Consider the following 22,412-nt stretch of genomic DNA (forward strand, 5'->3'; position numbering starts at 1 on the left):
CAAGCCATTTCAGAGAAACGACTCCTCCTCCTTCTTGGAACTCCTCCTCCAGACCTTGAAGACAAAGAGCATTGTCTTCCCACTTTGCTCAAGGTTGTGCCAGTCTCGCAACCATGGCTATAAAGTCTCCTTCTCTAGTCTTCCCAGGTGCTCAGGGTACAGAATTCTCAACGTGGACCCGACCTCAGAAGCCCAATCTCCAGCACCTTGGCTACCTTCTGTTTCAGACTTGGTTCAGTCTCCTGGCATTGACTTTCTGGATCCTTGTTCCACCCTCTGTTTTTCAATTGCTTAAAGATTATTGTTAGTAAATGCTGATTTAAAATTTTTTTTAAATATTTATTTATTTTTGAGAGCGAGAGAGGCAGAGTGCAAGCAGGAGAGGGGCAGAGAGAGAGAGAGAGAGAGAGAGAGACAATCCGAAGCAGGCTCCAGGTTCTGGGCTGTCAGCACAGAGCCCGATCGATGCAGGGCTCAAACCCACCAACAGTGAGATCATGACCTGAGCCAAAGTTGGACGCTTAACATACTAAGCCATCCAGGTGCCCCTAAATGCTGAGTAGATTTTAAAACCTGTAAGATAAAAAGGTATAAAGAAGCTTAGTCCATGAGCACCTGTGTACCCACTGCTCAGACAAAGAAAAATCACATTACCATTACCCCTGAAGTCCCCAGGATATTCCTCCAAAACCCATTCCCTTTCCTTTCCCCTCCAAGGCAAATAGTATGCTGAATTTTGTATATAATTCCCTTGCATTTCTTAATAGATTTCCTCCATGTTAAAATCTGTAAACAGTATATTTAGTTCTGTATGCTTTTTAACTTTATATAAATTGATTTTTATGGTACATATTCTGAGACAATAGACAATCAGATGCTTTTGAGATCCACTCATATGTTTGCAAGTAGCTACAATGCATTCATTGTTGCAAAGCTTTATAGCATCCCATTGTGTAATATACTACAGCTTTTTTTAATCCATTGTATTCTTTTCTTTTAATGTTTATTTTTGAGAGAGAGAAAGAGAGAGCAGGAGCAGGGAAGGTGCAGAGAGGGGACAGAGGATCTGAAGCAGGCTCTTCCCTGACAGCAGAGAGCCTAATGTGGGCCTTGAACTCATGAACAATGGGATCATGACCTGAGCGGAAGCTGGCCACTCAGCCAACTGAGCCACCCAGGCACCTCAATCAATTGTATTCTTGATGAATTTTGGGACTGCTGTCAGTGCTTGGTGTTATGAACAGTGCTATGAACATTTCTGTACATATATCCTGATATACCTGGACAAGAGTTGCTCTTGGAGTGGAATTTCTGGGTCATAGTGCAGAAACATGTTTATATTACCAAGATAATTCCAAATCATTTTTCCAAAGTGGATGTTCCAATGTATGCCCATCATCACTGACTGTTTGGCGGCTCTGTATCCTTGCTAGCCCTCGATATTGTCCAGCTTCCTAATTTTTACCAGTCTGGTGGATGTAAAATGGCATTTTCTTGTAGTTTTAATTTGTTTACAGGATTGTTGAAGAGGCTAAGAGTATTTTTATATGTTTATTGGCCATTTGTCTTTTCTTTCCTTGAAGTACCTGTTATGGGCTCTCTGTTGAAGGGTGAGGGCACAGGCTTCAGTGCCTGGCCCTCAAGGACAGAAATCCCAGCCTAGAGTTCAGTTTCGAAGGTACAGTGACGATTGAGTAGAGGACCTCGTAGGCACCTGCATCCCATCTTACTCAGTGACCCTCCCTCAAAACTACTGTCAGATGGTCTCTGATAAGACCAGCTCCACACAGCCTAGTTAAGCAGCAAAGATGTTAGAGGTCAGTATCCCAGTATGCTTCCTGACCCACAATCCAGTGGAGAAAACGGACTATTTTCTTGCCCCATTGCCTGTGCTGTGCTGCAAGCCGCCCATACCAAGGACGGTGCTTAGAACTCTCCAAGCAGGTGGGGGGGGGAGGGGGAAGGGTGCTCTTGGGGGGCTCAGTCGGTTAAGCTTCAGACTGTCAGACTTGGGCTCAGGTCGAGATCTCCCTGCTTTTGAGTTCTGGCCCCAAAAGGAGCTCTGCGCTGGTGGCGTGTTGGTGCGAAGCCTGCTTGGGATTCTCTCTCGCGCTCTCTCTCTGCCCCTCCCCAACTTGCATGCCCTCTCAAAATAATAAACTTAAAAAAAAAAGAACTCTCCACCATAGACTCCAGAACCGCCTAAGTTCCTTCTGTTATTAGTTCATCCACGTGAGGTCTCATTCATTGGCTCAACAAGTACTGAGCACCAGACAAAGCCAGGAAAAGTCCGTCGGCCTAGCCCTCAGCCCCAGGGGAGGCGGGGTGGGAGAAGCGGACCATCCTTCCACAAGGGTCTCTGGTCGGGTCAACCTCAGCCTCCGCACAGGCCCCACCCCATAGCGCCCCAAGCTTCCCCTTGGTGGTGTAGAACTCTCTGCCCAGGTCTCTTCCACGTGAGGCACGTCACGTGACCGCGCCGGGTGCAGGGGGCGGGGCCGAACAGCCCGCCGCTGCCTGATCGCCTAGCAACGGCCAGACGCAGTGCCATGCAAGCGGGCAGCAGCAGGGAGCAGGAGGCCAAGAATTATTTGGAAAAACATCGGATTATGGAGTTGCTGAACTATCTCACCAGCAGCCTACTCTTCTTCCGGCCAGGTAAGAGTCTTGCCCAGCACTCGCATTTCTGTCCCACCCGCCTCGCCTCCTGGCACGGAGCGGAGCGGTTCCCAGAAATTCCCAGTACAGCCAGGCGTTCCTCCGCGGCCGGCGGCAGGCTCCCCTCTCCAGTGCCCCCTCCTCTATGCGCACACTCTCCCCTGCATCTCGGCGACTGGAGCCCTTCTGCCAACTAACGCTATGGTCTTCCATCAAACAAGTACCTTCTGAACGGCTTCTTTGTGCCCACCACGAGCCAGGAGGCTCGTGGCGGGTGGGAGAGAGGCTCCGAGGAAGGGCCTGCTTAATACTACGTGAGGGTGAGCGAGAGGCTGCAGTGAGTCTCCTCTTCTAGAAAATGGGGATAATAGTACCCATCTTATGGACACGTGAAGAAGATTAAATTAATAATATAGAAATTAGTCCTGTGCCTGGCAACCAACAGATGTTTCATTTTGTTTTTATAAAAGTATAGGGATGGGGGTTAAAAATCAAAAACTACTCCAAGGCTTCCCTTCCTGTCCCAGATTCCCACTCTATAGACGAAATGATTGCCAACTCCTTTAGCTATTTACCTTGATATTTCTAAATCACAGACTTGCACTGCTACTTACTAGTGTCCCTTGCTCTGCGTGCTTAGCCTTAGCTTTATACTATGGAAGATGAAACTCTCTCACACACCACGTATATGTACACGCGCACACATGCACAGACACATACACACACAAACACACCCACACCTGTTCCCATAGACTGTGAGATCATGACCTGAGCTGAAGTCGGACGCTTAACACACTGAGCCACCCAGGCGCCCCATATGCGCAGAGTATTACAAGGAAGTACCTGAATCCTGTGCTTGGTTGTACACTTGTGAAGTCCACCAGTCTTCACAAGGGGCTGGCCCCATCTTTTGTATGCCAGGTGGGGGCCGTGGAGCAGGCTGGGCATTGTTTTTGGCACCTGTTACACTTGTTCACTGATGGCCCAGCATAGTGCCGGCAGCTAGCTGGTATAGTTGTTCTTTTTTTATTTTTTTATTTTTTAAATGTTTTTATTTATTTCTGAGAGAGAGAGAGAGACAGCGTGAGCAGAGGAGGGTCAGAGAGAGAGGAAGACACAGAATCTAATACAGGCTCCAGGATCTGAGCTGTCAGCACGGAGCCCCACGCGGGGCTTCAACCCACGAACCGGGAGATCCTGACCTGAGCCGAGGTCGGATGCTCAGCATAACCGACTGAGCCACCCAGGCGCCCCATGGTATAATAGTTCTTTTTGAGGAGGGCATCTAGTGCAGTCTTCTCCCAGGTGCGTGAGCTGGTGACATTCTTTGACTAGGCATTTTCCCATAGATGACAGGACAAAAATGTGTCCGTTTGGCATGACCCACCATCCTTTTTTGTCCAGTGTGCCCCCTTCTGTTGAGGCCCAGTTTTCTTCCTCTTTTGTATAAAGCAGCAGAAGGGCCTCCCTTGGGGGCATGAGGGTCATGGTGTAGGAGGGAGCCTCCTCTGGGTCATCTCAGGCAGCAGCCCTGGCTGCCTTGTCGGCCAGTGATTCCCTTGAGTTATGGGGTCATTCCCCTTTTGGTGTCCTTTACCGTGCAGGATAGCTACGCTGTCTGGTAGCCATACAGCTTCGAGGAGTTTTAGTATTTCCTCCTTGTTTTTGATGGTCTTTCCTGCAGCAGTACTGAGGCCCCTTTCTTTATAGACGCTCCATGTACACGCATGGTGGCAAAGGTGTACTGAGAGTCAGTATAGACTTTGACTCGTGTGCCCTTGCTGTGGATACAGGGTCGGGTTAAGGCATATAGTGCAGCTCATTGTCCCAACCATCCTTCCGGTAATGCCTTGGCTTCTAAAATTTTGATAGTTGTGGTTACCGCGAATCCCACTTTTCAGGTGCCCTCCTGCAAATAACTGCTCCTGTCGTCGCCGAGCAGGGTGATCTCCAGATTTTTTATGGCCTGGTCTCTGGGCAACTGGTGTAGATTTCATCCATTACTATGGAATAGTCATGGTGTGGTTCCCCTTCTTCTGTCAGGAGGAAAGTGGCTGGATTCAGTGTCCTTACTGTTTCGAGAGTGACCCGTGGGTTTTCACAGAGAAGCCCCTGATACTGTGTCAGCCGGGAGTTGGAGAGAAAATGGTATCCCTGCGTGTTCATGAGAGACATGACTGCATGTGGGACCTTGACATTAAGTTTTTGTCCCAGTGTAAGATTGTCCGCCTCCTTGATGAGCAGGACTGTGGCCGCTCTAGCGCCCTAAGACACAGTGGCCACCTTGCAGCCACAGGATCGAGGTTTTTTGACAAGAATGCAACTGGCCATTGCCACAGTCCTATAGTCTGAGTGAGGACTCTCAGGGATATTTTATCTTTTTAGTGCACGAAAAGGTTGAAGGGTTTTTCTATGTCAGGTAAGCCCAGAGCTGGGGCTCGCCCCAGAGCCAACTTTATTTCTGTGAAAGCAGCCCTTGCTTCCTCAGTCCAGGCAGGGACTCCCAATCTGGCCCCGCCCCAATAGATCATAAAGGGGTTTTGCTATGGCTGAGAACCTGGGAATCCAAATGCAACAGAACCCTGCAGCCCCTAGGAATTCATGTAAGCCTCATTTTGTTTGGGGCTGCGGCAATGTGATGGCAACCTTTTTCCATTCCGGCCCTAATTATCTTTTTCCTTGTATGAGAGAAGCCCAGGTATCGGACCTGCTGTTGGCAAATCTGTGCCTTTTTCTAAGAGATCTGGTACCCCAAGTCAGACAAGAGCTGCCCCTTGTACAATTCTTGGATGTCACTGGCAAGGAAGGGGTCATCTACATATTGGAGGAGGACACACTCTGTGGTTTCTCTTGGAATGTTGGCAAGGTCCACAGCCAGTGCTTCTCCAAATAGGGTTGGTGAGGTTTTGAATCCTTGGGGAAGTTGTGTCCAGGTCAGCTGCATCTGGCGCTCCATAATGGATTCAATCCATTCAAAGGCAAACTGTGGTTGACTTTAGGGAGCTAGGCGGAGGCAGAAGACAGCATCCTTTAGGTCTAGGCTTGTAAACCATCTGGCAGACTCTGGACTTTGGCTGAGGAGAGTGTACAGGTTTGGAACCACTAGATGTAGGGAAGCAGTCACCTTGTTAATGGCCCTCAAATCCTGAACCGGTTGGTCTCCTCCTGGCTACTTGACTGGCATGAGTGGGATATTCCAAGCCGATTGTCATTCAGTTAGGACAACTGCTTCTTTGAGCTTGGTCAGGTGCTCTTGGATGCCCATTCTACTCTTGAGTGGAAGGGAGTATTGCCTCTGTCTTTGGAGTTGGGCTCCGGGGATCAGATCAGTAAAGATGGGAGCTCAATTCTGGGCTAATCTAGGCAGGTTATCTTCGGCCCATACAGAGGGGAAGGCAAGCTTGAACTCTGATGGATGTCAGGGCTGCGTTTAGGCACAGAATACTCTTCACTTCTCTTCCTTCGGCATGGTGATCACCAAGACTAGGGTTTCCCCCATCTCGGGTTTCAGTGGAGGCTAGTGTGTCCAATGGGTTCAAAAGTTAAATGGGCCCCAAACTTGGAGAGTAAGTCTTGGCCCAGGAGGGGAACTGGGCAGTCAGGCAAGTAGATGAACTTGTGTCAGACCTTGTGGACCCTAAATTCACATTGTCGAGCTCGGCAGAAGGGTTGTATCGCCCACGTCCCAGTAGCCCCAAGGATGGTTGCCATCTTTTGGCTGAAAGGGTGACCCTCTTCTTTAGTCTTTTTTTCTGCTTCTCTCTCAGCTGTAACTTCTCTGTTCATGAAAACCCTCTTGGTGACCTCTATCAACTGAGTGATGGTCATCCAGGCAAAGCCCTCTAATTTATGGAGNTGACTGTCTTATGCCTCGGGGTCAAATGGGTTGTATACCCAGTATGCCCCACAAAGTCTCCCGTAGTGGTCCCTGGGAGACTCCCCAGGTTGTTGAGTAACCGATGAGATTTTAGTCATGTTCATAGGCTTTTTGGCTCTGAAGGAGAGCCTCTTGGTACTGGTGGATGTGAGCCTGCCCTTCCTCTGTAGTGAAGTCCCATGTCGGGCGTTCTTCAGGTGTGGCAGCTGGAGCCCAGGCAGCAGGGTCATTGATCCCTGGAGGTGCATGGTCTTCCAGGTACTGTCGGGCTCCCTCATTATCCTCCTTCTCTCCTCTGTGTTACGCGGGGTACAGAGCAACTGTTAGCAGCCTTCCCAAGTCGGCCAGGGGGTCTAGAAGAGTGACTCCATCAAGTTGACCATTGCCTGTGCCTTTTCAGAGTATGATGGAGTGTTGTGTTTCCAATTAAAGAGATCAGTGGTGGAGAAGGGCTGATAATACATCATGGAATGGCCGAACTGGACTCTCCTATCCTTTTTGTCTTTCAGGTTCTTTCATCTCCCTTACTAGCATTTTGAGGGTGCCAGGTCTGGGTCTGGGGCACAGTATGGCTGCTGGCCCTGATGAGAGAGGATTCTCTGGGAGTGGGGATAGGGAGGGACGGGCAGCGGAGGAGTCTCAGGCCCTGGACCAGCGAGGGGGAGGAGGGGGAGGGGCGGTGGATCTCGGTGGGGTGTAAGGTGGAGGAAAGACAGGGTCCTCCTCTAGGTCACCGCAAATACCCAGGGAGTGGTGGGCTGCTTCTTTGGCTCTGCAGGTGAGTCTCCGGGTGAGGCGGCTAAGACCTTTGCCTGACTCTGCTTGTTAGGGATGAATCACACCCAAGGTGGAGGGTTTCGGGCAATTTCAGGCCAGGAGCCAATATATGGAAATTGGTCAGGGTGACCTGGGTTTCCAGTGACTACTAGCCAAACTCATCAGACCACCTGGACATCTAATGGTCCTTCTGAGAGCCATCCTACATTGAACATGGGCCATTCTAGTTCACAAAGGGTCCTTAACTTTCCGGGTGTCATTTTCGTCCCAAAGTCGCCTGATAATCCTTTTTTGAAGTTCTTAAGCATGACCGCGAGGATCGAGGGCTTACTCTGTTTCAACCCCATCTTTAACCTTTTCCTGTGTCTGGTGTCACAAAAACAGACTAAGGTGGGGGGGGTATCCCCTCAGAGGAGAGGACCAATCAGATGCTTCACTTGTGTTCCCTGGGGAACTTTAGGTGAGGCTTGGCCATAGCAGACTCAGCTTTATGACTTGCGATTGGCTTCTATACTGATGCTGCCCTGGACTGTTTGCCTTTCACCATGACACAGGAGAGCCCACTCAGACTCCGTAGACTTTTGGGGACTTTAAGGGTGCCGGTCCGTGGAGCCACAGATTCGAACTCGGCAGGCAAGCCAGGCCAAGCCGCACATTCACACACACATACACCCCGGAGTTATCCCATTCCCTCCCACCAAATCCTAACTGTGAGACCTCTGAAGTCTCTGGGGAGTGATGAGGTCCCCCTTCCACCCTTATGGGCGGGTCTGACTGAATGGGGGCCCCATACCTTACTGGTCCCTACGTCAGGTCCAGGTCCTCACCTGCCAAGTCTCTTTGAGTGCGGTGGAAACGACGGAGCAGGGTCAGACAGAGGCAGGCAGGCTTGGAAGCTGCCGAGCAAGCTGGCAGGGGCACTCTTTTCCTCTGCGATTCCCCATTCCGTCGCCGCACTGCCACTGTCCCAGACCCGTGGCAACAAGGGGCCAGTGCGGTTGGGCTTCCTGGTCAGGGAACCAAATATGTTTTGGAACCAGGCTGGATTGCTGGTGGAGAAACCAAGCAGCACTCAGAAATTCTGGTCAACCGGAGTTTTCTTTACATCAATGGGCTCAGAGTAACAGTCTCTCCAAAGGTCTGAGCCCCAAGTGCAAGAGGGAGGGTAGTTTATGGTTTTGTCTTTTCTGCATTCGTGACAATTTGGCGGGGCAGCAAGCAGAGCAGGAAGAACCCAGAGTTCCCTCCAGTCAGGGACTGGAGATCCCTTGTTAGCCCCGCCAGCCATCGTATGGTATAACTTTGTTTTCCCAACAGTTTAATGCCAAAACCTTGTGTAACCTGAAGTTATACAGTAGGAAAATGTGGCCTCACCTAGACTGTATTGGGAAATAGAGCCCCTTGACTGGGCAGCCACGTCACAGTGACAATTCTGTGCTATGGAAGGAGGGAGTATAAATGCTCAGGGGATGCCTTTAATAAAATTAGAATTTCATTTTTAAAAAGGAGGCGCCTGGGTGGCTCAGTTAGTTAAGCATCTAACTTTGGCTCAGATCATGTTCCCACAGTTTGTGAGTTCGAGTGCCACATTGGGCTCTGTGCTCAGAGTGTGGAGCTTGCATCAGATACTTTGTCTCCCTCTTTGCACTTCCCATGCTCATGCTCTGTCTCTCAATAATAAATAAATGTTAAAAAAAAAAAAAAAGAGAGAGAGAGGCAGTTGTGGTAACCCAGATGAGAGATGCTGCTGTGGAATGGTAGGTGAGGATAAGATCTATCTGAGGGTTATAGAGAAGGACAGTTCATTAGAAACCATCATGGCGGAGTTCAGTAGAGACAGTCATGGTGGACTAGGTTTGGGTGTTCCAGATGCTTCGTATATTTAAGTTAGTAGAGTGTGGTAAAGCCCACAAGCTTTGGGAAGCACATTGCCTGGATTCACCCTAGCTGTGGGCCTTGGCAAGTGACTATTAGGAGGAATACCAGACACACATTGAGTACGTGATAAACATTAGCTGCTATTATTAAGATGTTGAACTTGAGGTTTGTACCCCTTGAAGAACTGATTGTCATTATCAGCTGACATTGATGTAACTTAGGTGGTTAGTAACCTTTAGATCTTCCCTTTATGTTTTAAGGTTATCTCGTGGGGCGCCTGCCTGGCTGAGTTGGTGGAGCATGTGACACTTGATCTTGGGGGTATGAGTTCAAGTCCAGTGTTGGGTGGATAGATTACCTAAAAATAAAATCTTTAGGGGTGCCTTAGGTGGCTCATTTGGTTAAGCATCTGAGTCTTGATTCTGGCTCAAGTCATGATTTTATGGTTCATGGGATCAAAACCCCTTGTCTGCACTGACAGTATAGAGCCTGCTTGGGATTCTTTCTCTCCCTCTCTCTCTGCCCCTTCCCTGATTGTGCATGAGCACTCTCTCTCTCACTCAAACTTAACTAACGGGGATCACATGAAACTTAAAAGCCTCTGCACCACAAAGAAAGACTCAACAAAATGAAAACGCAGCGGACAGAATGGGAGAAAGTATTTGCAAACTATGTATCAGATCATATCTCAAATATAGAAAGAACTCTTACAACTCTGTAAGAAAGAAAAAAATCCAATTAAAAAATGGGCAGTAGCCAGGGGTTGTCACTGCCTCATTCAGAAGAGCATCCAGCTCTTGATACTAGGGTCATGAGTATGAGCCTCACGTTGGGCGTAGTAATTACTAAAAAAAAAAAAAAAAAAAAAAAAAAACATTTTAAAAAATGGGCAGAGGAACTAAATAGACGTTTTTCCAAGGAAGACACACAAATGACCAGCAGCTACATAAAAAAGATGCTTACTGTCACTAATCATCAGGGAAATGCAAATGAAAACTCCAATGAGATATATCACCTCACACTTGTTAGAATGGTTCTTATCAAAGAGGCAAAAATAACAAGTGAGAATGTGGAGAAAAAGGAACTCCTGTGCACTGTTGGTAGGAATGTAATCAGTACAGCCACCGTGGAAAACATGGAGGGTCCTCAAAAAAATAAAAACAGAACTACCACATGCTCCAGCAATTCCACTTCTGGGTATATATCCACAGGAAACAAAAACAGGATCTCAAAGAGATATCTGCACCATCATGTTTATGTAGCATTAGTCACAATAGCCAAGGTATGGAAACAGCCTAGTGTCTACTGATGAATGGATAATGAAGATGTGGTAGATTTGTACAATGGAATATTATTCAGCCGTGAGAAAGAAGGAAATCCTGCCATTTGCAACATGGATGGCCCTTGAGGATATGCTAAGTGAGCTAATCTGAAAAAGACAGAGTTGTAAAAACAGAGTAGAACAATGAGGAGGGGGAGGGGGGCAGGGGGGNATTATGTGATGTAATAAAGGTGTTAGCTAACGCTATAGTGGCAATCATATTGCAAAATATAAATGTATCAAATCAACATGTTATATAAACTTACACAATGTTACATGTCAGTTATATCTCAAAAGAGGTCCTTCTCTTTCAGAGGTACACACTCAAATATTTATTATTGAAATATCACTGTGATTTACTTCAGAATAATACAGGAAGAGGGGACCTGGATGAGATGATGGTAAAAGAATACTGGCCACAGATTTTTTAAGAATTTATTTTAAGTTTATTTATTTTTGAGAGAGAGAGAGAGGCAAGGAGGGGCAGAGAGAGGAAGAGAGAATCCCAAGCAGGCTCTGCACCATCAGTGCAGAGTCCGATGTGCAGCTCAAACTCACAAACCGTGAGATCATGACCTGAGCTGAAGTCAAGACACTCAACTGACTGAGCCACCTTGCGCCTAGACTGGCCACAGATTTTAACAGTTAACAGTTGGTGATAGGTTCATTATACTTTCCTACTTCTATATATTTATGAAATTCTCAGTAAGAAAAACTTTTTAAAAAGAATTTTGTATACATACATGTTTATACATATATATATATAACTGTGTGTGTGGTATGTGTGTGTAGTGAGTGGCACTCATCTAAGCTACTGCATCTTGACTTCTTTTGGTTTCTTTTCATTATAACTGACCTGTCTTCTTTCTGTAAAGTGGATCTTCATTTTTTATTTCATATTGCTTAAATGAAAGATAGCCTGATTATCCAAAATGCTGCTTTTATGTTAGAAATGAACATTCGTGGGTGCCTGGGTTGCTCATTCAGTTAACTATCTGACTTCACCTCAGGTCATGATCTAGAGGTTTATGAGTTTGAGCCCTGCTTTGGGTGAGCTACTTCTCTCTCGCTCTCTCTGCCCCTCACTCACTTGCACCCTCTCTCTCTCTCTCCAAAAAAAAAAAAAAAAAAAAAAAAAGCATTCAGGCTTCCTAATTGGAAGAGGGTGTTCATCTAAGAGTCCCTGTTTTTATTTATATTTTATCCTTCCTTTCAGCTGGCCGCCTTCTTCCCTGGTCCCATCTCTGCAGTAGAACACTTACATTATTAAATGTTCGATATCTTGCTTTTCATACAAACAGGCCTGGGTCCCCAAGTGTCTAGCACAGTACCTTGAACATAGTTACTTAATAATTGTTAAATGACTGTCTCTACTTGCAATATATCTTAATTTTGTATCAGAAAGAACTGGAACTATTATTTTACAGAAAAACCAAGAGAGTATTTAATATCTATATTGGAACGACTGAGAATTGCCAAAATCACAGGCGTGGCTTTTCCTTTCTTTATGGATAATTCTAACATTGTGTCAATGTTTGAGATGCTGGACACTTCGAATAAAGGCAGCATATCGTTCGTGCAGTACAAAGAAGGTCAGTATCACCTACCAGTTAAAGCACAGGTTTGTGGTCATTCCATCACTTTCCCTAGCTGAAAATAATTCTCACTTTGTAAATTTTCCTTTCTTCTCATTCTCAATTTACAGCCCTAAAAACCCTGGGTCTGTTGACTACAGATGAAGTTTTAAAAGATGATGGACATGCAATAACTCTGGATAAATTCAGATATGAAGTGTAAGTTTATTTTTACATGACTGATATTTAAATAATACGGCATGACTTTGAAGTACAATGAAAACAATTTAAAATGTAAGTTCCTACCTTTTGACAGAAACATTTCATTCCCTTGAAACTTTCAGCCATCTAGAAAGTGAGGAGTGATTGTAAAGTGTGAAGCTTAGGGGGAGCAGAGGGAGAAGGTGCTGGAATTAGGAAGTTTCTGGGGCAGCTTTCAATGGGAAAGCCCAGCAATTCTCAAATAATAATGGGGAGAAGGCCAGTGTGGTAGAACTAACAGAAAAGCTCTGAGCCCAAATCACTAGTTGGGAAACTTATAAAATATGGAGTAACAGAATTTCTCTCAAAGTGCTTCCTCAAAATTATTTGTCCCCAAGTAAATATTTATCAACAGTATAGGTTGTGGGGCACTCGGCTGGCTCAGTCTGTAGAGCATGCAACTCTTGATCCTGGGCCCAGGTTGGGTGGAGAGCTTACTTTAAAAACAAAAAAAACAAAAACAAAAACAAAAACAGTAGGGAGACTAGATGGCTAGGTTGGTTGAGTGTCCAACTTGTGGTTTCAGCTCATGGCATGATCTTGTGGTTCATAGGATCAAGCCCCACATCTGGCTCCATGCTGACAGCATGGAGTCTGCTTGGGATTCCCTCCCTCCCTCTCTCTCTGCCCTCCCCCCCATAAGTAAAAAAAATAATAATAATAAAGAAATAGGATAGGTTGCATACCAGCCTGACAATTTTATTTTTTATTTTTTTAAGTAGGCTCCATGCTCAGTACAGGGCTCAAACTCATGACCCTGAGATCAAGAGTTGCACGCTCTATGAAATGAGCCATCCAGGGGCCCTATGACAATTTTGTACATCTTGAAAAGTACTAACTGAATGCTGAATCAGAAAAAAAGAAATTGGAATAACATTCAATAGTTGTAGAAGGCCTCTAACCAATGTAATTCAATTTGTTTAAATGTTTTGTTCTCTGAGGATTTATTAATCAACAAATTGGTATGTAACAGAGTCCAACACCAAGGAAAAGTCAAAGAAAAAAGAAAAGTTAAGATTCCCATCTCATTATCAGTTACATAAATATTAAACAAAAACTGTTTCATTCCCATCCCTGCCCTGGGGAAAGACTGAAGCACAGTGCCCTGGCCCGAAATGTTTCATCCAGGAGAAAAGGCTGCCCACTATCCTGGAATGAAATTAGGAAGGATTTTAAATGTAAGGACATTTATGGAATCTGAGAGCAATTCTATTTTAGTCACCACCTCAGAATGTTTTCTTAGAGGAAAGACAGTGAATTCCCAAACCAGATACAGGAACTTCAATTATGAACATACATTCTAAAGTGATTTTGAAAATTGGTTGTAATTTATTATCTCTGCTCTTGTATCTTGTTCAACAGACATACTTAGCATTTATATTTGTAAATGGAATTACTCGGAGTTTTCACGACTTCTGAGTTTTCTGTCTTTGTTTTCTTAGGAACAAGAGGACGGAGGAAATATGGGCAGCGTTTTAATAATGCCATACTTCCAAGATAATAAATGATTGCATAAAGTTTTCACCTGTCCAGTTTCATTAACTCAGAACTTCCATCACATAACTTGAAATCCAGCTGACTTTCTCTTTGTTAAAAACAAAAACTCCAAAACAAGAAAAGATGCATTATTTTCCCGTATTAGGCCAGTTTGTCCTCAAATTCAGTAGAATCTCAACATCTTGTTGAGCCAGCTTGTAAATTCCAACTTCGTTTAAAGCCTCGGTGGCAGGAGGCCGCCCTGAGGCTGACTGCAGGACGTCTTTCAGAAGGAGGGCAGAGCCAATGTTCAGATTCAAAACAATACAGGCTTCTTTGACACTGTTTAAGGAAGAACAAAACAAAAAGGCAGGAGGGAAATGAGATATCCATTATATATATCATCACGTTATCCCATAATATTTTCATTTTCAGAAACTAGACAGCTTCCCTGTACTGTCAATCCACATCCCTCTCTAGAGAGTATTTATGGATTTGTTATTTTCATGTTAGGACTATATATGTGTACAGGGTTTCTATTTCATTAGAACACTATAATGTGATAGCATCATTGTTTTCCATGTGTCTATTACTCTCCAAAAGGTAATGTTGACACTAATGTAACAGCCTATTAAATGTAGTTAAGACTTTAGTAGATTACAATATGGGAAGAGAAACTAAAAAACAAAAAGTAAGAATTTTCAGATCTCTTACTAAAATTAAAAAAAATCATCTTTCATTTTATAGTAAAAAAGGGAATACTTTATACTCTCAAACTCCCTCCCTCCAATAATTTAAATTTTCAAACCTACAATTTCTAAGAATACTTCAAAGAATTTTTCTTGTGTACATTTATAGTTATGCTTAGAACCAAAATGAACACTAAATATGTAAGAAAACAACTTTCTTCATGCCTGGCCTACTATGAGGTACCAGGCATATTTTTAATTCCTTCTATTTATTGAATGCAGTACAACTGCACATGGCCTTCATTTTCTATCTATCTCTCCAGTAACAGGCACATAGAAGCATGAAACCAAACGCTGGAACAAAGCCCAGCTTATAACTTAGATCCAGTTCTGATAAATTGGCAGGGGTGTGGGGTAGGGAGGGTTCATGGGTCACCCCTTGAATTATCTGGGTACATGATGAATGTTTTTAGCTGATGTTCCATCTATCCCACCAAACATCCCTGGGCCCCTAGGGCTGTGAAGAGGAATGTGCCTCCTGGAAACATTTGATACCGTCAACAGTAACTGTCAAATCCCGAGCTTACTGTTTGAAGTAATTTTCCGGTCTCTTGCAATAGCGTGAGAACAGGGGGAACAGGTTCCGTGTCATATCGAACTGCAGCTGAGCTGCCCCGCCCTCGTTGAAGTGATTAGCGAGGATGATCTGAAACAACCAACAGGTGGCGTCACACTTGCCGTTCCCGTCAGGGCCCCGGAATGTGGTCCGCCCCTGCTTACCTCCTGGTAGATGTACACGTCCAGCTTCTCCACGAGCATCTGCCAGAAGACTGTGAACAGGGAGAAGCAAAGCTGCTCCTCCAGCTGGAGCAGGCGGTCTCGCAGGGCGAGCAGGAGCGGGCAGGCCGCGCTGGACAGGGACATCACCGCCTGCTCGGCCTGCGACGGCAGAGACAGCCACCTGCGAGAGACAAGATGGCACTGCGGGCAGCACGCTCAGTTGTACTAAGAAATCTTCAAAACCTTGTGCTTTTAAAGATGTAACAAATCGTTTTAAATGTGGGGATGCACTATCCTGGGGCATCTTGGATAAGAGCAAAATGTACAGCCCAACGCTAAAAGCTGTCGCAGAAAAGAAATACTTTAGCTCTCAAATACTCCCTTATTTAATTAGGATGATATATATTTTTTTAATATGACTTACTGAAATAACGATAAAATGGTTAAAATGTAACATGTTTTAGCATTTGAGGCATCAGGTAATTTATGCTCTGATTTTTTTTTAATAGTTTATTGTCAAATTAGTTTCCACATAACACCCAGTGCTCATCCCCACATGTGTCCTCCTCCATGCCCATCCCCCCCCCCACATCCATCAGTCCTCAGTTTTTGTCAGCATTCAAGAGTCTCTCATGGTTTGCCTCTCTCCCTTTCCCCCATTTCCGCCCTTCTTCTCCCCCTTGTTCCTCCGTCAAGTTCCTCCTAATCCTCCTATACGTGCAAACATATATTTGTCCTTCTCTGCCTGACTTATTTCGCTCAGATTTATGCTCTGATTTTTGGCAGAGTAACAGGGACTAAGAACACTTGCAAAGGGATGACATACTAGGTGTGGTGGGGACTGTGCTGGAACACACAGACACTGCCTGTCCTCACAGAGTACAAAGGATGGTGAAAGTAACAGAGACCTCTGAATCACGACAGTGGATACGGTATTCAAGGCAGGCATGCACAGAATACTACGGGAGCTCCAGGCCAGTCAGCCCCACATCCCAGTTCTCTGTATTCACAGCTACCTCTCAAGGTTAAATTATGCTCAGTTCACTCTGATTAAGAATGTTTGAACAGGGGTGCCTGGGTGCTCAGTTGGTTGAGTGTCTAACCTTGATTTCAGCTCAGGTCATGGTCTCCCAGTTCGTGGGTTCGAGCCCCACATTGGGCTCTGTGCAGACAGTGCAGAGCCTGCTTGGGATTCTCTCTCTCTGCCCACCCCCCCAACCTTGATGAATAAATAAACTGAATAAATGTCTGAATATATTTTAGAAAGCTTTCTATCAAAAATAGTTAAAAGTTTTGTAGAGCAAAAGGCCAAAGTGTGCTATCTAGACACCTTGGGAATTTGACTGCATATCATCTTTCAATTTTTTTTAAGATTTTATTTTAATCAATGATATTCATCACCAAGTACGCTGCTTAATCCCCATCACCTATTTTACCCATCCCTCCACCCACCTCCCCTCTGGTAACCATCAGTTTGTTCTCTGTAGTTAAGAGTCTGTTTCTTGGTTTGCCTCCCTCTTTTTTTCCTTGGTTCATTTGTTGTGTTTCTTAAATTCCACAGGTGAGTGATATCATATAGTATTTGTCTTTCTCTGTCTTACTTTGCTTAGCATTATACTCTCTAGCTCCATCCTGTTGTTGCACATAGAAAGGTTTCCATTTTTTTTTTATGGCTGAATAACATTCCATTATATATACACATCACATCTTTATCCATTCATCTATTAGTGGACACTTGGGCTGCTTCCAAATCTTGGCTCTTGTAAATAACGCTGCTGTAAACATAGAGATACATGCATTCTTTTGAATTAGTGTTTTCATATTCTCTGGGTAAATACACAGTAGTGTGATTCCTGAACTGTGGGGTAGTTCTATTTGTAACTTTTGAGGAACTTCCATACTGTTTTCTAGAGTGGCTGCACCAGTTTGCATTTCTACCAACAGCGCACAAGGGTTCCTTTTATTCTACAGCCTCACCAACACCTGTTGTTTCGTGTGTGTGTGTGTGTGTGTGTGTGTGTGTGTGTTTTAAGTTATTTATTTTGAGAGAGGTGAGCAAGCGAGCAGGAGAGGCAGAAAAAGGGAGAGAGAGGGAATCTCAAGCAGGCCCCTCACTGTTAGTGAGGTCCAATGCCGGGGCTGAACTCACGAAACTGTGAGATCAGGACCTGAGCTGGAACTGAGTCAGATGCTTAACTGACTGAGCCACCCAAGTGCCATGTGTTTCTCCTGTTTTTGACTTTAGCCATTCAGACAAGTATGAGGTGATATCTCACAGTGGCTTTGATTTGCATTTCCCTGATGTTAAGTGATGATGAGTATCTTTTCATGTGTCTGTTGGCCATCTTGATGTCTTCTTTGAAGAAATGTCCATGTCTTCTCATTTTTGATTGGATTATTTGTTTTTGGCGTGTTAAGTTGTAGCAGTTCTTTATCTATGTTGGATATTAACCCTTCATCAAATATGTCATTTGCAAACATCTTATCCCACTCAGTAAGTTGTGTTTAGTTTTACTGATTGTTTTCTTTGCTCTGCAGAAGCTTTTTATTTTATGCAGTCTCAATAGTTTTTGTTTTTTGTTGTTTATGTTTGTTTCCCTTGCCTCAGGGGACCTACCTAGAAAAAAGTTGTTATGATCAATTTCAGTGAAATTACTGCCTGTACTCTTTTCTGAGATTTTTATGGTTTTAGGTCTCACATTTAGGTCTTTTATCCACTTTAAATTTATTTTTGTGTAGGTGTGAGAAAGCGGTCCAGTTTCATGCTCTTGCATGTTGCTGTCCAGTTTTGCCAACACCATTTGTTGAAGAGACTGTTTTTTTCCCATTAGATATTCTTTCCTGCTTTGTCAAAGATTAACTGACCAAATAGTTGTAGGTTTATTCTGGGTTTTCTATTCTGTTCTTTTGATCTATGTGTCTATTTTTGTGCCAGTACCATACTGTTTTGACCACTACAGCTTTGTAATATAACTTGAAGTGCAGAGTTGTGATGCCTCCAGCTTTGCTTTGCTTTTTCAAGATTGCTTTGGCTATTCAGGGTCTTAGTTTCACCCACATTTGAGGAATGTTTACTCTACTTCTGTGAAAAACGTTGGTATTTTGATAGGGATTGCAATAAATGTGTGGATTGCTTTGGGTAGTATAGACATTTTAACAATATTTGTTCTTCCAGTCCATGAGCATGGAATGTCTTTCCGTTTCTTTGTGTCGTTTTCAGTTTCTTTCATCAGTATTTTATAGTTTTCTGAGTATAGATCTTTGACTACTTTGGTTAGTTTTATTCCTAGGTATCTTATTATTTTTGGTGCAATTGTAAATAGGATTGTTTTCTTAATTTCTCTTTCTGCTGCTTCATTATTGGTGTATAGACATGTAACAGATTTCTGTACTTTATGTATCCTGTGACTTTACTGAATTCATTTATCAGTTCTAGCAGTTTTTTTGGTGGAGTCTTGTGGGTTTTCTATATATGGTATCACATCATCTGCAAACAGATGAAGTTTGACTTCTTCCTTATTGATCTAGAGGTCTTTTATTTCTTTTTGTTGTCTGATTGCTTTGGCAGGGACTTCCAGGACTGTGTGGAATGAAAGGGGTGAGAGTGGACATCCTTGTCCTGTTCCTGACCTCAGGAGGAAGGCTCTCAGTATCTCCCCAATGAGGATGATGTTAGCTGTGGGTTTTTCCCATATGGCCTCTATTATGTTGAGGTATGTGTCCTTTTTTTTTTTTTTTTTAATTTTAATTTTGAGAGAGAGAGACAGAGCATGAGCAGGCAAGGGTCAGAGAAGAGAGGGAGACACAGAATCCAAAACAGGCTCCAGGCTCTGAGCTGTCAGCACAGAGCCTGACACAGGGCTCAAACCCACGAACTATGAGATCATGACCGGAGCCGAAGTCAGACGCTCAACTGACTGAGCCACCCAGGCGCCCTTTAAACCGACTTCGTTGAGGATTTGTTGTCCTGAATGACTGTTGTACTTTCAAATGCTTTTTCTGCACCTATTGAAATGATCACATTGTCCTTCTCCTTTCTCTTCTATTGATGTGATGTATCACACTGATTGATTTGTGATACTGAACCATCCTTGCAACCCAGGAATAAATCTCACTTGATCGTGGTGAATGATTCTTTTAATGTATTGTTGGGATTTGCTATGCTAGTGTCTTGTTGAGGATTTTTGCATCCATATTCATCAGGGATATTGGCCTGTAGTTCTCTTTTGTTGTGGAGTCTTGGTCTAGTTTTGAAATCCAGGTAATGCTGGCCTCAAAAGGAATTTGGAATTTTTCCTTCCTATTCTATGTTTTGGAATAGTCTGAGAAATATACGTATTTATCATCCTTCAACTTTTAGTGAACTGGATTTGAAAGTTGAGTAATAAGAAAATACGAAGGACTTACCTTTCTTTTTTATACAATTTTGCAGCATCTTTAACTTCTCTAAAAACGTGGTCTACTTGGCGGGTCAGCATGTCATGCTTTAGACGCTCCAGTAGGTTAATCATGTCGTCAAAGACTGAACTCTCCATGGAGGCCAGCTGTCCCAGCTGCAGTTTACTGAGGGTGTTATTCTCTGCAAAGACCTCCAGTGCTGCCTGCTGAAGCTGCAGGAAGAACTAAAAGCAAAAATGTATTAACATGGTCATTAAGACACTTCCTTCCAAGAGCATGAGATATAATTCATGTGCTGCAACTCACTTTTTTTAAAGTGTACAGTTCATTGGCTTTCAGTATATATTCAGAATTGTGCATCTAATGGCAGCGTCAATTTTAGAATGTTTTCATTACTCCAAAAAGATACTCCACACTTAACCATCATCTCACAATCCCCTCCCTGCACCCTCCCAACCTGGCACCCACTAATCTTTCTGTCTCCATCAATTTGCCTCTTCTGGATGTTTCATATAAATGGAATCATATAATTTCTGGCTCGCTATGACTGGCTTCTTTCACTTAGTATGTTTTCAAGGTGCATCTGTGTTGTAATATGTATCAGTACTTAATTTCTTTTAATTGCTTAATAATATTCCATTATACAGCCGTACCATATTTTATTTAGCCATTCGTTAGTTGGCAGACAGTTGGGTTCTTTCCATTCTTTGTCTATTATGAATAATACTGCTGTGAACATTTGTGTGTAAATTTCTGGTGCGGACACATGGCTTCATTTCTCTTGGGTACACCGGGGAGTAGAACTGCTGGATCATACGGTAATTCTGTGTGTAGCTATTTGAGGACCTGCAGACTGTTTTCCACAGTGACTGCACCATCTTACATTCCTACCAGCTGTGTGTGAGGGTTGCAGTTTCTCTACCTCTGCACTAGTAATTGTTGTTATGTCTTTTTTATCGTAGCCATCTTAGTTTATATTTAGTGGTGTCTCATTATGATTTTCATCTGCATTTCCCTGATGGCTGATTTCTTTAAGTATTCATTTTCTCTGAACACAGACTGAGAGTTGTAGTAAGCAGATTTATGAGAGCTAAGAGAATAAAATGTCATTTTTACAGTGACATTTTAGGTAGAATTTGTTACTCTTTCTCCCCTATGGAAAAAATAATGTTGTAGATAATTAGCAAAGGATTAAAAGCAACCTAAAGGTCCATTAATAGGAGACAGGGTATCACCACAACAGAGATTGTTCAGGGATGGACATGTGAGAGGTCACGCTGGTATTTTCTGCTGAACCTGTCGGACAAGAGGCACTGGTCCTTTCAGTGCCCAGACAGTGGGAGCCTGGAGCCACCTGCGGCCACATTCACAGGGCCTGCCTGGGAATGAGGCCAGAAAGGAACAAGTCCAGGGCAGCCATGCCTACTGCTTTCAGTTACTCAAATTCTGCGCCGACTCCCCCCATGCTCCTACCCCACCCAGCCCAGCATGAATCCAGCTTCTGTCACCTACAGCTGAAAATTCCTGACTCTCAATGGTTGGGTGCGTCTGGCTTGGCGCAATCTGACCATGGACGGGCAGCCCCTAGTATAGAATCTAAATGAATAGAAAGTGAGCTCTGTCCTCTCTACCTTTTTTCTATCTAGGCCATACAAGAGTGTTAATGATTTTTATTTTAAGCATTCGCAGGCTGAAAGACCATGAAAATGAGTAAATAACTTCTGATGTCAAACAGAATTTGTAAAGCCATAACTGCAAGGACAAAAAATTCATTCATGATTTGAAGAGCTACTCTAAATTTGGTTGTTCTGTTGACAGAAGGACCCAGTTAATTCAGCATCACATTACAAATTTCCTAAGGACAGGGATGATGGCCAATTCATCTTCGTTAACAGACTGTGGCACCAAGTAAAGTAGCTAATGATGTTCCACAAATAATTCGTTGAAGCTAAAAATCTGGCTTTGAAAGAGTCTCTTATTAGATCATCTGGCACAAGAATCAGGAATGACAATTTGTTTTAGGACAAAGCTTAGCAGAAAATGGAGCGGTGTGGGGGCTGAGTGAAAAAGTTCTTACTAAAATGAGGAAAACAACACATAAAAGTACACAATGAGAAGTGTGTAGCATATGCAATAGAATACAGCCGATGCAGTCTAATCAGGTGACTTTATAGAACAGAAATGCATTGATCAATACACTCTACATTATATTCATTTTATGAAATAATTATTTTGTGTCTTATTTTCCTTGCTTAGCAGAATGAGGCGATACATGTGGATCTTAGTTAACATATTTGTAGAAAAAAGGCTTTAAATACTTAGTTAAGTCCCAGCCAGAGTCTAGAATATAAATTATGTTTATCAGGTTTTCATCTGTTATTATGTTCATTTTTGCTTCCTATTTTTTAAATTTATTACCCTGTACTTAATTAAGATAAAGACTCTTTTGTTCTTTCACAGTAAAGGCATACATTTTCTTCTATGTACTGCATTAGCAGTATATGCTTTTTTGTCAGAAATTCATAATTTAAAATATATTATTTTTAATAAAAACCTTAAAAAATAACAAATTATAAATACATGTGTCTATATTGACATATTTACATATTACATAAATATGTATTGCACATTACATATATTATGTATTATTATACATATTTTAACATAAATATGTATTACATATTTATTACATATTATATATGTATATTCTTCTGTTTTCCAGA

At 43.4% G+C, this 22,412-nt stretch overlaps 2 protein-coding genes across 2 annotated transcripts in view; one reads left to right on the plus strand and one right to left on the minus strand.

The window, feature by feature from the left end:
* The first annotated feature begins 2,508 nt into the window (after nt 1-2,508).
* EFCAB10 (EF-hand calcium binding domain 10) lies at nt 2,509-13,868 on the plus strand. The gene is made up of 4 exons (XM_077746930.1): nt 2,509-2,658; nt 11,939-12,103; nt 12,217-12,304; nt 13,789-13,868. The coding sequence occupies exons 1-4, from the start codon at nt 2,550-2,552 to the stop codon at nt 13,823-13,825; spliced, it is 399 nt and encodes a 132-aa protein (XP_077603056.1). The 5' UTR covers nt 2,509-2,549; the 3' UTR covers nt 13,826-13,868.
* The window catches only part of RINT1 (RAD50 interactor 1), a 32,129-nt gene continuing 22,007 nt past the window's right edge, over nt 12,291-22,412 (minus strand). Inside the window, exons 12-15 of the mRNA XM_077746929.1 lie at nt 19,699-19,913; nt 15,292-15,472; nt 15,099-15,217; nt 12,291-14,164 (exon numbers count right to left, since the gene is read on the minus strand). Coding sequence (XP_077603055.1) covers nt 13,972-14,164; nt 15,099-15,217; nt 15,292-15,472; nt 19,699-19,913 — 708 coding nt within the window. The 3' untranslated portion in view covers nt 12,291-13,971. The remainder of the gene's footprint in view (nt 14,165-15,098; nt 15,218-15,291; nt 15,473-19,698; nt 19,914-22,412) is intronic.

Source organism: Crocuta crocuta, unplaced genomic scaffold (assembly GCF_008692635.1).
Source record: "Crocuta crocuta isolate KB4526 unplaced genomic scaffold, BGI_CrCroc_1.0 scaffold396, whole genome shotgun sequence".
Classification (NCBI taxonomy): Eukaryota; Metazoa; Chordata; class Mammalia; order Carnivora; family Hyaenidae; genus Crocuta; species Crocuta crocuta.